Raw genomic sequence first — 15,347 nt, forward strand, 5'->3', positions numbered from 1 at the left:
AAAAAAAGAGGCCAGGCGTGGTGGCTCACGCCTGTAATCTCAGCACTTTGGGAGGCTGAGGCGGGCGGATCACAAGGTCAGGAGATCGAGACCATCCTGGCTAACACGGTGAAACCCCGTCTCCACTAAAAATACAAAAATTAGCCAGGCATGGTGGCGGGCACCTGTAGTCCCAGCTACTTGGGAGGCTGAGGCAGGAGAATGGCGTGAACCCAGGAAGCGGAGCTTGCAGTGAGCTGAGATCGCACCACTGCACTCCAGCCTGGGCGACAGAGCGAGACACTGTCTCAAAAAAAAAAAAAATTAATTAATTAATTAATTTTGTAAAAAAGAATTAAATTGACATTCAGTAAAGAAATAGAGGATTTGAAGAACCCCCTAAACACATCTAACATAGATGCAGAAACACCCAACTCAACTAACAGCAGACAACACACTCTTCTCAAGTTCACATGGGACAGTTGCCGTATTAGACTATACCTTAGGCCACAAAACTAGTCTTAATAATTTAAAATGATCAAACTCATACAAACTATCTTCTCTGATTATAATGGAAAGAAACTAGAAAACAACAGAAGAAAAACTGGAATTCACAAATATGTGTATATTAAATTACACACTCTCAAACAACCAAGGAGTCAAAGGAGAAACTCAAAGAGAAGATAGAAAATACTCTGAGATGAATAAAAAAAGCAAACCAAAACTTATGAGATGCAGTGAAAGCAGTATATAGAGGGAAATTGATAACTGAATGCTTACATTTTTTAAAAAACAGAAAGATCTCAAATCATTAATCTAACTTTATACCTTAAGGAACTAGAAAAAGAAGAGCAAACTGTATCCAAATTTAGCAGAAGGTAGAAAATAAAGACTAGAGCACAGAAAAATGGAATAGGAAGTAGAAAATCAGTAGAATCAATGAACCTCAAAGTTGGTTCTTTGAGAAGAGCAACAGATTTGACAAATCTTTATCTGTCTAGATCTTTATCTAGACAAATATTTATCTAGATTAAAAGATGACAGATTCAAATAATTAAAATCATAAATGAAAATGGGAATATCATTACTGACCTTACATTAATAAAAAGGATTATAAAGAATACTATGAAAATTTGTACACCAACAAATTAGATAACTAATATGTAATGGAAGAATTCTTATAAACACACAAACTACCAACATGGCTACCTTTCCTTCATATGGATCCAGGTTACTGTCTAGTGCCCTTTTATTTCAGCCTGAATTAGCATTTCTTGTAAGGCAAGTCAATTGGCAATGAGCTCTTTCAGGTTTTATTTACCTTGAAATGAATCACTTTCTCTTCAGAGTCTCACTCTGTTGCCCAGGCTGGAGTGCAGTGGTGCAATCTCTGCTCACTGCAAGCTTCGCCTCCCGGGTTCCCACCATTTTCCTGCCTCCGCCTCCTGAGTAGCTGGGACTATAGGCTCCCGCCACCAGGCCTGGCTAATTTTTTGTATTTTTAGTAGAGATGGGGTTTCACCGTGTTAGCCAGGATGGTCTCAATCTCCTGACGTCGGGATCCACCTGCCTTGGCCTCCCAAAGTGCTGGGATTACATGAGCCACCACGCCTGGCCCCTCTTTCATTTTTGAAGGATAATTTTGTCAGATGCTGATGTCTTTTTGGTTGTTGGTTTCCCCTGCCCCTGTACTCCAAGGCAGCATGTGAAATATGTCATCCCAATGCCTCTGGCCTCCACGGTTTCTGATGAGAAATCCGCTGTTAGTCTTCTGTCCAGCAGCTTTCTAGATTCTGTTTTGACTTTTGAGAATTTGATTACACTGTGTTTTTGTGTGATTCTCTTTGAGTTTATTCTACTTGGGGTTCACTGAGTGGCTTGAATGTGTAGATTAATATGTCTTCTCAATTTGGGAAGTTTTGGCCATTAGTTCTTCAATTATTTTTTCTGCTCCCCCTGTCTCCTCTCCATCTGGAAATCCAGTTAAGTGTGTTGGTATGCTTGATGGTGTCCCACAGGTCTTCTAAGATTTGTGCATTTTTCTCCATTCTCACATCTACTCCCCTCTGTCTCAACTACTCCTCAGACTAGAGTATGTTAATTCGTCTGTCTTTATGTTCACTAATTCTGCCACCTGATAAAATCTGCTGTTGAAACCCTATCATGAATTATTTATTTCAGTTGTTGTAGTTTTCAATTCCAGATTTTCTGTTCGGTTTCTTTTTAAAGTTCCTATCTCTTTATTGATATTCTCTATTTGGTGAGGCACCATTCTCCTGGTTTATCTTAATTCTTTGTCTGTGATTTTATTTAGTTTTTTGAACATGTTTAAGAGAGTTGATCGAAAGGCTTTATCTAGTAAGTCCAATTCTGGGCTTCCTCAGGAAGATTTTCCATTAATTGCTTTCCCCCCACGAGTAGCTCATATTTCTTCCTGCTTTGGTGAAAACCAGACAGTGACTATTACGATGGGATATTTCTGGGTATCAGGTTCTCCTCCCTCTGCACAGTTTGCTGTTGCTGATTGTCGTGGATTGTGGTTGTTTTTGCTTGTTTATGTCAAGTTAAAAAATAGTTTCTTCATCATGTGTGCTCACTTTCTATTAGCTTGGTGCTAAGACAGTAATTTGACAGAGAGTTCCTTAAATCCCTGGAATCAAAAAATTGTTTTTCTTCAGGGTTTGTAGCTGGGCTCTGTGTGTTGGTCCACACCCCTCAGCCCTCGGCTGGGGAGTTTGCAACTCTGCCTTCCCCTTCACTTCCTGCTTGCATCTTCACTTCCTGCTTGCACCTTTACTTCCTGCTTGCACCTTCCCTTCCTGCTTGCTCAGAGCCTGAAGTTCAGCCAGAGGTGAGCACTGAGAGCTTCTCAGGTCTTTTCTGTGCCGGTGCCCCATCATGGGCATGCGTGGGGGCCTTCTGGACTCCCAAGAATCAGTGGGATTTCCCAACTCCATTATTCCTCAAAGCATGTCATCTTCCAGCTTTTCCTCCCAGGCTTTTTGGGCGTGCCCAGTGTTTTCTGGCTGATACCTTTGGCCCCAGGTGGCACTGGCTGTTTAATGTTCTGACAAAGCCTCAGTGTAGCTGCTCTCTGCCTTGAGTCTGAGTTGGTGAAATAAGGCAAGCCCTGTGTGTTAGTCCTTCAGGGAGCTGCCAGATGGGTAGAAACGGACAACTGCACTGCCTTGCAAACAAGGTCCCCTCTGCTTCCCTGGCAGCAGCACCCCACACCAGGAACTCAGGCTGCTGTCTTCCTGACTGTCATCCAGCTGGGGAGGGGGGATGGGGCAAGGGGAAGTTAAAATCCACAAGGTTCTATTGGATTGTGCTGCTTTCTCTTGATTATGCGTTCCCTTGACTGCTGCAAACCTTCAGGTATTTTCCAGAGTTCAGATAAAATTGAACTCCAGCCCCCTTTGTTGGGGTGGGTGGGTGGACGGCAGGTGGGGACAGGAAGGTCTTGGGGAAGCGATGGTGGAGGAAGCCCAGGACAGCGTGGGACCACGTCCAAACCAGAGGGTGGGAGAACAGGTGACCGTGTAACATGAGTGCAGATGGAGCCAGACAGTTTCAAACAGGACTGAATGAATCCGAGAGTAGACTCCACGAAATACAACTGCAGAGCTGGGGGACGCTGGCCGGGGGTGGCCGGGGGCGGTGGGTTTGTTTATTTGGGTTTTGGCAGTTTCTGATGTTCCATGGTGGGACTGGCCCTCACAGTTCCCCGCTGCGCCATTTCCTCTGACATCGGTATTCACAGGCACAGTTGGGAACCATCTTTGGAGAGCATTTCTCAGTATCTCTATGAATTTGAAATCCATGAACACTCCGCGCTAACAATGCCACTTCTAGGAATTTAGGCAAAAATGTACCTAAGTGTGGAAAGGTATATGGTAGAAACACCCACAGAGGTGTTAGAAATAGAACTCAGAGTCATAGGGAAAACGAGCACTTAGACAAAGGATTTTTTAACAAAGCAAATTTATCTTTGAGCAGAGAAGTGGTTGCCACGAGAGCACACAGAACAAAGGAGAGTGAAAGTTTTTATTTTTGACGCAAATCCTGCCCCTGTGCCCTTTTTTAACTGGCTGGGGTCGGACCGCACAATCTCAGCTAGACCCTATTGGCTAAACATTTAGGGGAAGGGGCCGTCTGCGGCGAGCTAGAGAGTCAGTCTTTCTCAAGTAAGGAAAGGAATGTGAGCTGGTGCTGATGAGGCCACTGGTGCTGTGGCATGCCTGGGCGTGTAGGAAAAGCAGAAAGAAGGAAAGAAGAAGAAAGACATGGGGAGGGGTACTGGGAATTAAACAATAAAGGACTGATCAGGTTGTTTGAAGAGAAACCTTGCCATATCTCACAAGAGGTATTGTTTGTAATAATGAACAACTGGAGAGACATCAGGGCCATCCACGTGGCGTTGCAGACATCAAGTGCAGCGTGTTCACACTTTGGAACGCTGCTCACCTTGCTGAAGAAAACCATGAGAAAGTATTTTTTTAAATCAACCTGGCAAAAAAAGAATAATGTGTGCCCCCCACATTGTGATTGTATAGCTGTGGAGAAGTCAAGGCTCAGGGCCTCTTGCGGGCAACGTGGTGACAGTCACCTCGCCAGTGTCCCTTGCCTGCAGTTGCATTTCTAGGAGTCTGTTCTCAGATTTACTCAATCCTGTTTGAAAGCACATCTGGCTACATCTGGACCTGTGTGTCCATGTGTTTCTCTTGCCCTCTGGTCTGCATGTGTCCCCATGCTGTCCCAGGCTTCCTCTGCCGTTGGGGCCTTCCTGTTCCCACTGGCCCTCCGCCCACCCAGCCCAGCACAGGGAACTCTGGAGGCCGCGTCTCTGTTCTCTGCTCTGCATCCCAGCTGTAAGCCTGGTGCAGGAACAGAGGGCGTCCCTGAGCGTATATGAGTGTGCACAGGAGGCCAGGATGCCAAAACTATCCCTGAGTGGAACTCCCTGAGCGCAGGGACAGCTGGAGCCCAAGTCTACCCCCGTCTCCCACCTCCCAGCACAGCTGGGGCCTGCCACCCCCTGGGACAGCCCCAACCCTTGCCATGGGAAGGAGCTGCTTCTACCCACAGTGAGTGGGGCGTTGGCCTGAGCCACGTGGTGTCCGTGGGACTCAGCCAGTGAGCAAGGCCTTTGGGCCCCACAGGACCCGGGAGGGGAGCCGGACAGCAGAACATGCCACGAGGTGGACAGGAGCTTCCAGGTGTCACACAAGAGCCCCCCGAGACCCCCTAGCTGGGGATGTAAAGAGATCCACGGGGCCCAGCCCCCCAGAGCCAGGCCAGGCCCCACTCTGCCCCCTCCTGCCCTGGGTATGCAGAGTCAGCACAGAGTCAGCTGGGGCCGTAGAGGCTTTATTGGTGCTCAGAGGCAGAGGGTGACACTCCTGGGTGCGAGACACGGGTCAGGAGGGCCCATCCCCGACCAGCGACCAGCGGAGGGTTGTGGTCTGCAGCCAGGAAACACCGTGAGGAGCAGCCAGGGCTCGCCCACCCTGGGGGAGGTCAGGGAGGAGCCAGTGAGCATCTCAGACCCCATCCCTGGCCTAGGCGGCTGTGGGTGGGGCTGCTCCTTCTCTGTGGTTGAGCTGTGCTGGGGCTGGGTGGGCTGGGAGGTCCAAGGATTGGCAGGGAGGTGGGGCCTGAGCCCGGCTGGCCCTGGGGGACATGGCCGTCAGCAGCTGGACTTCTGGCCTGAGGAGAAGCTGCAGGAGGCCGGGCAGGAGCATACGGGGTGGCAGAGGAGGGACACGCAGGAGGCTGGGCGGCAGCAGCTGGGTTGACAGGAGGAGGCGGGGACACAGCAGGAGGAGACAGGCACGCAGCAGGTGGGCCTGCACATGGGGCGGCAAAGGAGGGACATGGAAGAGGAGGGTCTGCAGCAGGAGGTGGTGCAGCAAGCTGGCTGGCAGCCAGACTGCTGGCAGCACAGAGAGGAAGCCCCAGAGCAGACAGGCACACAGCAGACGGGCTTGCAGCAGACAGGCTTGCAGCAGACGGGCACACAGCAGGCCTGCTGACACAGGGAGGAGGTGCAGCAAGCCGGCTGGCAGCTAGACTGCTGGCAGCATGAAGAGGATGACTCAGAGCAGGTGGGCACGCAGCATACAGGCCTGCAGCAGATGGGCACACAGCAGGACTGCTGGCAGGAGGAAGAGGCACAGCAAGCTGGCTGGCAGCTAGACTGTTGGCAGCACGAGGGTGTGCAGGAGCTGGTGCAGCCTGATTGGCAGGGGCTGGGCTCACAGGCCGCCTGGCAGCAGGGGCTGGACACACAGCTCCCTGGGGTGCAGACCAGGGTCAGGCAGGGGGCCGGGGCGCAGCAGCTGGGGGCGCAGCAGGGGGGCTCACAGCAGCTCTGTGGGCAGTTGTCCACCTGCCAGGAGTCGGCGCAGGCGCTGGAGCAGATGGACATGGTGGACGCGGCCATGCTGGGGTGGGGAGGAGGTGAGCTGGGGGAGGTGTGTGAGTGAGTGAGTGTGGGAGTGAGTGTGTGTGTGAGCCTGTCGGCTGCTGGGGCTTTTATATGCCCAGGGCCTGTGTTTTCCCAGCAGGAGACTCCGCAACGCCCTCCCCTTCCATGTTGGTGTTTGGAGCCGGGAGGACCCTCATTATTTCTGCTTCCTTTGCCATGACTTGTCCTCACTCTGCTCCTAACACTCGGCTGGTCCTGGGCAGGACCGGTGCCCCTGGCTGAGCCTGTCCCCCAGGAACACCAAGAGGGAAGGTGCGACCTCTCTGGAGCTGACCTGGTGACTTCCACCTGGCAGGTCCCGTGACTGTGCCCGGCGTGGGCCCTCAGCCCGGGGGAGGCCCAGCCTCTGTCTGCAGGGACCTCACGGGGTGGGCTGGCGTGGCTGCGACTGGGAGAGCCAGGATGGAGGTGCCTGGGTTGGGAAAAGACGCTTGAGGACAGCGCTTCCTGGCGCGCTCTGGGATCTTCTAAGATCCTGATGTCTGCCAAGGGCAGGAGGACAGAGAGGACCTCCCCTCCCCTAAGAAGGAGATGGAACGTTCCGGCAGGGCCTCTGGACAGTCAGCTCATTAGGAGGACAAGGTTTGGGGACTGGCCTTTGGGTCTGGACTGCCGTCCCCTGGAGCCCTGGTCAGGTGTTCTGAGAGGGGCGGGTACAGATCCGGGCCTGGGGGTGGGGAGGGGCCTCTGCCTTGGGGAGGTGGATGTGGAATGAGGGTCACTGCAGAGTGAAGGACACTTGGGGTGGGCAAAGCCAGCCTGTGCTTGGGAGGTCATCAGGCAGGACAGGCCCTGACCCCGGGGCAGGGACCATCACAGGCGAGCTCCTTTGTCTTGGGGCCTGAGCCCAGCACGGCCTGAAGCTGGTTCTCACCAGGAACCACCAACATCTCCTAATGTCCTTCCAGCCTCTTTCAGCTGGGGATGAGGCTACGGCAGCCTGGGATGGCCTTTCATGGTGGCCCAGAAAGCCTATAGCGCTAGGGAGGCTCACTGGAAGCTCTCCTGTCATAGTGTAGCAGGAGGTGAGCGGGCCCCTGGTCACCAGAACCTTTCTCCGTTGTCCTGCAGGGCCAGTCAAAGCAGCAAGCCGAGAAATAGAAATGAGACGTGAACCTCTGTTATTCGTGGGTGACACAATTGTCCACATAAAGATCTGAGTCACTGCCATTGTGACTGTCACTGGCCATGTGCACCGGCTGGACGTGGGATAAACTCACAGCCCCCAACAGCCCCTCCTCCCTGCACACCTGCCTCGCCATTGTGATGGAAATTCCATCTGAAGCTGGGGCCTCCAGCACGTGCCAGTCACTCCGCCCTCCATGGCTGTGGTCAAACTAGCCCCTCCGACCTCTCAGGGGTGATGTCTGTGAAGATTCAGCTCCCGACAAGATCCTCTCATCTGAAGACGCAGGGCAGTCAGCAATGGGAGCCAGGGCAAGAGCCGAAGGGAAGCCGAGGCAGCTGCGTTCCCTAATGGAGTGTGATGGGGGAGGGTCCCACAGACCTGGAGCCACAAGTTATAGCATGTGACTGTAGTGACAGCTTCGGCGATCTTAGAAAATGACCCCCCTAGTAGCACTGATGATGAAGCTGGCGAGGTCAGAGCACGTGGCTATGCCAGGTAGCATTCCAAGCACTTGGCATCTATTCATTCACCTAATTTTGGCATTAACTTCTTGTCGAAGTTACTATGGACAGATGCGGAAGCCTCAGCAGAGAGGTTGAGCAATCTGCTCAAAGTCACACAGAAAATAGTGACAGAACCAGGACTAGAAGCCAGCCAGTCTGTACCTAGGATCTACATTCTCAACCAGTGTGTCTCTGATTCTAAAAAAAAAAAAATGTTGAAGATGAAAGACAGCGAATCTTCAATACCAAATTTAATACCAAACAGCTGGATTAAAAATTCACATCAGAAGCAGAAGCAGAAGAGCAAAACTAACACCACAGAGAATCAATTCAATTTTAAGTCCAAACATGAGTTCTTCCAAACACCGAGGTAAAGGATAAAACCCACAAATACAATGAGAGAAAAGATAACAAACAGAGTGTATATTTAGCTGAGACAAAACATGAACATTCAATTGCTAGGGAGAAAAAAATAAGATCAAAGTAATAATCAAAGAAATAATTGAGGATCAGGCATTCTGGGCTGAATGGACAGAGGTGTGTGTATTTGGAGTAGAAGAACTTAATCAATTTCAAGAAAATCAGGCCTTCAGAGCCCACCCTAGACATGCATTGACAAGTTTTTCAATGTAGAAGACCTAAGAACAGGCCTCTCACAGGCCAGACGAATAATACATGATCTGGAAATGAACTGCATCAGGCTGACCTCAGACCCCTGTCCCACTAACTAGGGTATGGCAATATCCTCAGAGCTTCCAGGGTAATCTTTGGTGGACTAAGGCTCTAATTTTCCTTTTTTCAAATTATTACATCTTTCTCAAATAAAGATAACAGCAATGTATTTTCACAAAAGCAAGAGCTTAGAAAGTACTCCACCCAGGTATCCCTCTTGGAAAAAATACTTAAGGAAATATGACAAATGGCAAAGTGATTGTTACAGATGGAATGTTTGTATCCTCCCAAAATTCACATGTTGAGACCCTAATTCCAATATGATGGTATTAAGAGGTGGGGCCTTTGGGAGGTAATTAGGTCAGGAGGGTGGAGCCCTCAAAAATGGGATTGGTGCCCTTTAAAGAAGAAACCATGGAGAGATTATCGGGGCCATGTGAGGACAGCAAGAAGGTGGCTGTCTGTAGACCGGGAAGAGAGCCCTCTCCAGAACCCCACCATGTGGCACCCTGACTGATCCTGGACTGCCAGCCTCCAGAACTGGGAGAAAGAAATGCCTGCTGCTCAAGACCCTCCAGTCCACGGCAATTTGTTATAGCAGCCCCAGCTGACTATGAGAGAGAAGAAGCAAAGACAAGAGCTCCAGAACGTAGAGGCTGGGGTATCAAAGGGCTGGCCCGGATGCAAAGACAGGAAGACACTGACCTGTGTCCAGATAACCAATGTGCTCAGTTATAACTGCAAATGCAAATTTCACATCTTTTATAACAGATGCATACAACGGATGCATATTCAACATCCTAATTGAATAGCAATGGTAAGATTCTAATACTTTACTGCATGCTAATGTGAGAGGCCACTAACCACATGTGGCTCTTGAGTGATTGAAATGTGGCTTATGCCACTTGTTGAAATGGTAACATTCTGGATGTACCGGGTTAAATAAGATCTATTATTAAATTAATTTCACCTGTTCCTTTTGCCATCTTTAAATCTGGCTGTTATAATATTTAGGATTATATGTGTGGTTCTGTTTCTACTGGTTTATGCTGTATGTTGCTTTCAATTAAACAAGAAAGACTGAGAAGTGGGTGGGGGTGGACCCGTGGGCTGATGTTGGGGAGAGCAAGATTAATTCTGTTTTAAATAGAAATTCTCGAATTGCAGTTCCAGTCCTCACTTTAATAGTTAAAAAATAAACATAAAGGTAAACTTAAAAGCTATTTATTAGTACAATTAAAAACAGAATGTATATTTTTCAAAACAGCAAATAAAAGTAGAAGAGAAAAAACAAACCGTGGTGGATATTCTAAAGATGGAAAAGCAACCAAAACAGGAGGAAAACCTCAAAAGCAGAGAAGACCATGAAAATGTGAGGATGAGGAGCGAAGCAGCCAGTTGGAAAGGAAAGGAAATTGCACCTGATGTTTTCTATTAGATGAAAACATTTCTCAAAACGGTTTATAAAATAAAAACCGAAATAAGGTAACTAATGTCACAAATAAACAGTAATGGGAGGGAAAAGAGACGTCTCCCAGGTCCGACGGCTGCAGGGGCCCACACAGAGCCTCCTCTCTCATCCTCCCCAAGGGGTGACCCACACAGCCTAGAAATGGGGACTCCCACACTAGCAGGGCCCCCACATCCCACAGGATGAGCCAAAGGGAGGGCAGCCTGGCTCAGGACTCCCTGAAGATGCAGAAACTGTGTGCCCGTACAGAGTCCCACCCAATGGGAGACATGGGCACTTGGCTAGGCCAGCTGGCCAAGGGCTGTGGGAGATGGGTGGTGAGGGGCACCAGGATCTGAGAGCCCTAGCGTGAGAAGTCCCCTCCCAGTCCTTGTGTGGTGAGTCTCCCACTCTGGCCACACACACATCCCACCCCCCTTCACAAGCAGGGTGGAGGCTGCACACACACAGTCCTGGGGCTCAGGGCAAGGTGGCCTCACCCTGGGCTACTGATCAGACCCAGGACACAGAGCGGGCTGGGGACAGCCCTTCCTGCCATGCCTGCTCCCCTTGTCCTGGTAGCTGGGCTGGGAGCTTACAAAGGAAAATGACAGTGACAAGGGGCCTGTGTCCTTCCATCCTGGGTGCCTGTGACACTCGGACAGGGACTTCCAAGCGTGTATTGCATTTGCACAGACATGCCATCAAAACTGCAAAGGAATAAATGACTGCTGGGACAAGTTAATAGATACAGTGGTTCAAAGGAAAAGACCTACTCAAGAATTAAGGAATCCTTGCGAACAACAGGGGAAGGTTACAGAAAGTTTCCAGTTATTCTTAAGAATTAAGAAGTCGCGCCGGGCACGGTGGCTCATGCCTGTAATCCCAGCACTTTGGGAGGTCAAAGCAGGCAGATTGCGATGTCAGGAGTTCAAGACCAGCCTGGCCAATATAGTGAAACCCAGTCTCTACTAAAAATACAAAAATTAGCCAGGCATGGTGGTGCACACCTGTGGTCCCAGCTATTCAGGAGGCTGAGGGAGAAGAATAGCTCCAACCCCTGAGGCAGACGTTGCACTGAGCAGAGATCGCGCCACTGCACTCCAGCCTGGCAACAGAGTGATACCCGCTCTCAAAAAAAAAAAAAAAAAAAAAAAAAAAAAAAAAAAAAAAGGCCGAGTGCAGTGCAGTGGCTCATGCCTGTAATCCCAGCACTTTGGGAGGCCAAGGCGGGTGGATCACAAGGTCAGAAGTTCAAGACCAGCCTGGCCAAGATGGTGAAACCCCGTCTATACTAAAAATACAAAAAAATTAGCTGGGCGTGGTGGCGGCACCTGTAATCCCAGCTACACAGGAGGAGAGGCAGGAGAATCCCTTGAACCCGGGAGGTGGAGGTTGCAGTGAGCCGAGATCGCACCACTGCACTCCATTCTGGGCAACAGAGCCAGACTCTTTCTAAAAAAAAAATAGAAGTTGCTCCAGGGATTCCAGTTCTGGAAACTGGCTGGTGAGATTGTTTGACCCATCATCCTGCTGAAAACAATTGAAAACACTAGGAAGAATCTTCCTAGTTGCAACAGGAAACTGGAAAAGGAATAAAGAATTACAGGATTACAGGCCCAAATCAAAGGCGGGGTCTTTGCCCTTTTTGTGCAAGGGAACTTCCTGGCTACCTCGTGAAAGCTTTGGAGGTTTCCAGATGAGTAAAAGGAAACCAACTTCATGACAACATGGCTATTACACTATGAAAAAGCAAACTGGTGATACAGCATGTACTTCCCTAGGGAACACGTGCCTGGTGAGACCCAGCAGGTGCATCTCGCACCACCGTAATTATTAAGCAGCAGTGGCCAGAATGAGGTTTTGAGCATTTGCAGCCGGCATAATGTGACGCCACGCATCTCATTCCTGTTGGTGACAAAGCTGCAGGTGCCACCGTAGGTTTTGTCGGCTACATTCATAGTTGATTGAAACACTGTATTTCAGTTAGATGTTTGGGAAAATAAAGATGCTTTTTTTTTTTCTTCTCATCCAAGCTCACAGACAGCAGGTGAACGACTCCTGCTCTAACCCATAGCATTTAGAAACACCCAGAATTCACTTCGTTCTTGAGGGCATTTGCTGGTCTGGTGATTTTAAATTTAGGATTGAATGGTTTTGCAGGATGAAGACGACAGAAACCGAAGCCAAGGGCCCCCCTCGTGGTGGGGTCTAAAGAAGATCATCCCTACATGAAGCTAGAGACTGCACGGGCTGCACCCTCAGAGAAGAGGGAGTCAGAGGTAAGCATGGGCTTATGACCATCCCAGAGGCTGCTGGCTGCCTGGGGACTCAGCACACCCACAGGAGAACATCCTGCCCCAACAAGCCTGCCCTCATTCTGCTTTGCAGCCTGAACCGGCACCTTTTGGGTGGCCCACACAAATCGAGGCCATGAATTTAGTTGAAGGTGATCCTGGAATCAGAAGGTTCGTCACATAAGGCAAAAGCAAACACAACTTTCTTAGAGGCCTCAAAAATGCCCACAAATACTTTCCAAGGACAAGGGTGGTTACTCAGCCACAAACAGTGAAGCACACAAGGAAACAAGATACCACGAGCGAGAACTGGTGGAAATGACAGAAAGCTGAAATGGACCCACAGAGACTTCAGGCATTGGGATGACCGTACACGGACCGTCCAACGAACATACACAGATACTTTGAAATAAGGGATCAGCTCTAAAATGTCTTCCAGAAATGAGAAATATTTATTTTATTTAATAAGAGAGGGCTGGTGAGAAGATGGTGAGTGGGGGTCAGGCAGGCAGAGGAAGGAGAGAGGGGGAGCCCAGGGAGAGGCCAGGCCCGGTGGGTGTGGGGGATTCACAGAGAAGGGCACCCCCAGGGCCTGGAGACACTGAGGCTGGCAGGGGAACCCCACAACAGCAGACCCAGCACAGCGGGAAGTCAGGACTGCCTCCGCCCCTGGCACTGTCAGCCTGGATGCAGCTCAAGGCCAGAGTCCCGAAGCTCCCACCCCACACAGCGCATCGAAGTTCTTCCCACAGGTTTGCCAGATATGCAAAAAAGGCCTCTGAGAGGGCACAGCGGTGACTTTATTTGTTGACAGACTGATCACTCACATGGGGCAGGACACAGTGACCGCCGGCTGGTCAGGATGGAGATGAAGGGGCGGGAGAGATGCATGCCTGGAGGGAACTCGGCATGAAGGCTCAGCATTGCTGGCTGGAGGTGCAGTGGCTCTGGGCAGAGGAGACTCAGGGCTCAGGGCTGCAAGGATTTTCGGAAGTCAGAGATGGCCCTGGAACAACTCTGGAGAAATGGGAACTGCCCGTCAGCAGCTGGACTTCTGGCCTGAGGAGAGGCCGCAGCACGCGGAAGACAGGCGGGAGCACGCGGGGCGGCAGAGGAGGGACACGCAGGAGGCCGGGCGGCAGCAGCTGGGCTGGCAGGAGGAGGCAGGGGCACAGCAGGAGGGGATGGGCACACAGTAGGTGGACCTGCACACGGGGCGGCGGAGGAGGGACACGGAGGAGAAGGGTCTGCAGCAGGAAGTGGTGCAGCAAGCCGGCTGGCAGCTAGACTGCTGGCAGCATGAAGTGGAAGCCCCAGAGCAGGCAGGCACGCAGCTCACAGGCTTGCAGCAGACAGGCTTGCAGCAGACGGGCACACAGCAGGACTGCTGACATGGGGAGGAGGTGCAGCAAGCTGGCTGGCAGCTAGACTGCTGGCAGCATGAAGAGGAATCCTCAGAGCAGGTGGGCGCACGGCACACGGGCTTGCAGCAGACGGGCACGCAGCAGGCCTGCTGGCAGGAGGAAGAGGCACAGCAAGCTGGCTGGCAGCTAGACTGCTGGCAGCATGAAGAGGAATCCTCAGAGCAGGTAGGCACGCAGCACACAGGCTTGCAGCAGACAGGCACACAGCAGACTGGCTTGCAGCAGACGGACATACAGCAGGCTTGCTGGCAGGGGGAGGAGGTGCAGCAAGCCGGCTGGCAGCTAGATTGCCGGCAGCACAAGGGCGTGCAGGAGCTGGTGCAGCCTGATTGGCAGGGGCTGGGCTCACAGGCCGCCTGGCAGCAGGGGCTGGACACACAGCTCACTGGGGTGCAGACTAGGGTCAGGCAGGGGGCTGGGGCACAGCAGCTGAGGGCACAGCAAGGGGGCTCACAGCAGCTCTCTGGGCAGGCATCCACCTGCCAGGAGTCAGAGCAAGCGCTGGAGCAGATGGACATGGTAGACGCGGCCATGCTGGGGTGGGGAGGAGGTGAGCTGCGGGAGACGTGAGTGAGTGAGTGAGTGATCGTGCCAGGTGCTCTGAGTGGTCGGAACCTTTATACCCCTCTGTGTTGATTGTGCTGCCCCTGGCTGGCTTCGAGAAGCCTTCCTCTTCCTTGTTGTTGTAGGCGCTGTTGTGTTAGTAGTGTTGGTTCATTGTTTGTGGATGTTCTGGTTTGTGAGGCTCCTGACTGGAGTTGGGGCTTCCCTAATGTGGGTTTGTCCAGAGATAAACTAGTAGAAATAAACTGATTGCATCAAAGCACACTGCAGAAGCAGGGACAGTGGCAATTAGGAGATATTCTAGAATTGACAGCCCTCTGCTCCATCCCAGGAGGAGTTTGCACTTAAAAAAATACTTCTATACCTAAGGAGGGATGAGGTTAGGAGAACCTCAGCTTCTGGGCCTTGAGGAAAGGGAGAGATGTGTTCTGCTGTGGACAAGTTTGATGATGCTCAGTTGGCCTGGCCGCACGGCGAGATCCACCCTGTGGGTTGTCACTGCTGGTTGTCAGTGGGAACCATGGGGCATATTTCTGCTGGGGGTGAGCCCTGGGGCAGGTGTGAGGGAATAGTGTTTTCCTGGGCAAAGATTGGCTCACAGAGGGGAGCAGGGAGGTAGCTGCAGGCCCAGCACAGTAGAAATGGAGATGAGGGGCAAGCACCTTTGTTTCATTTCACGTTGAACTGTTATGGGACCTTCTCCCGGTGGTGTGCACAATAGTGTTCACACCTTCTCCTCTCAGATCTTGGGCAACATCACCTGCAGTGGTGTCCTTGGGAGCTCCAAGGTCTCTTCCCTTATGGGCCAGAAAGTCATCAGAATGTCTTAGTTCTACTGT

General features: G+C 51.1%; 3 protein-coding genes across 8 annotated transcripts in view; all 3 read right to left on the minus strand.

Annotated features, from left to right (window-relative positions):
• TSPEAR (thrombospondin type laminin G domain and EAR repeats) overlaps nt 1–15,347 on the minus strand; it is a 190,841-nt gene that overhangs the window by 44,785 nt on the left and 130,709 nt on the right. The gene's annotated exons all lie outside the window — the stretch shown is intronic.
• On the minus strand, nt 5,669–6,424 carry LOC100585802 (keratin-associated protein 10-3). The gene is made up of 2 exons (XM_030806277.1): nt 6,104–6,424; nt 5,669–6,007 (listed from the first exon to the last, which is right to left on the minus strand). The coding sequence occupies exons 1-2, from the start codon at nt 6,422–6,424 to the stop codon at nt 5,669–5,671; spliced, it is 660 nt and encodes a 219-aa protein (XP_030662137.1).
• LOC100584122 (keratin-associated protein 10-3) lies at nt 13,560–14,477 on the minus strand. Of its 4 annotated transcripts, none has more exons than XM_012501855.2 (2): nt 14,157–14,477; nt 13,560–13,904 (listed from the first exon to the last, which is right to left on the minus strand). In XM_012501855.2, exons 1-2 carry the CDS (start codon nt 14,475–14,477, stop codon nt 13,560–13,562), a joined length of 666 nt encoding a protein of 221 aa, XP_012357309.1. The 4 variants fall into 4 exon arrangements, with proteins under 4 accessions (XP_012357309.1, XP_012357307.1, XP_012357308.1 ...); XM_012501853.2 differs by having other exon boundaries at nt 13,560–13,973; nt 14,118–14,477; XM_012501854.2 differs by having other exon boundaries at nt 13,560–13,854; nt 13,999–14,477.

Source organism: Nomascus leucogenys, chromosome 25, assembly GCF_006542625.1.
Source record: "Nomascus leucogenys isolate Asia chromosome 25, Asia_NLE_v1, whole genome shotgun sequence".
In the NCBI taxonomy this organism is placed as follows: domain Eukaryota; kingdom Metazoa; phylum Chordata; class Mammalia; order Primates; family Hylobatidae; genus Nomascus; species Nomascus leucogenys.

Excerpts from the sequence above, each read along its gene's own strand:
- LOC100585802 (XM_030806277.1), bottom strand. The coding sequence starts at position 6,424 with ATGGCCGCGTCCACCATGTCCATCTGCTCCAGCGCCTGCGCCGACTCC. Across the intron at positions 6,008-6,103 it reads TGCCCATCTGCTGCAGGCCT|GCCTGCTGTGTGCCCGTCTG; the intron begins GTATGCTGCGTG and ends CTGTGTCAGCAG.
- LOC100584122 (XM_003277370.2), bottom strand. The coding sequence starts at position 14,477 with ATGGCCGCGTCTACCATGTCCATCTGCTCCAGCGCTTGCTCTGACTCC.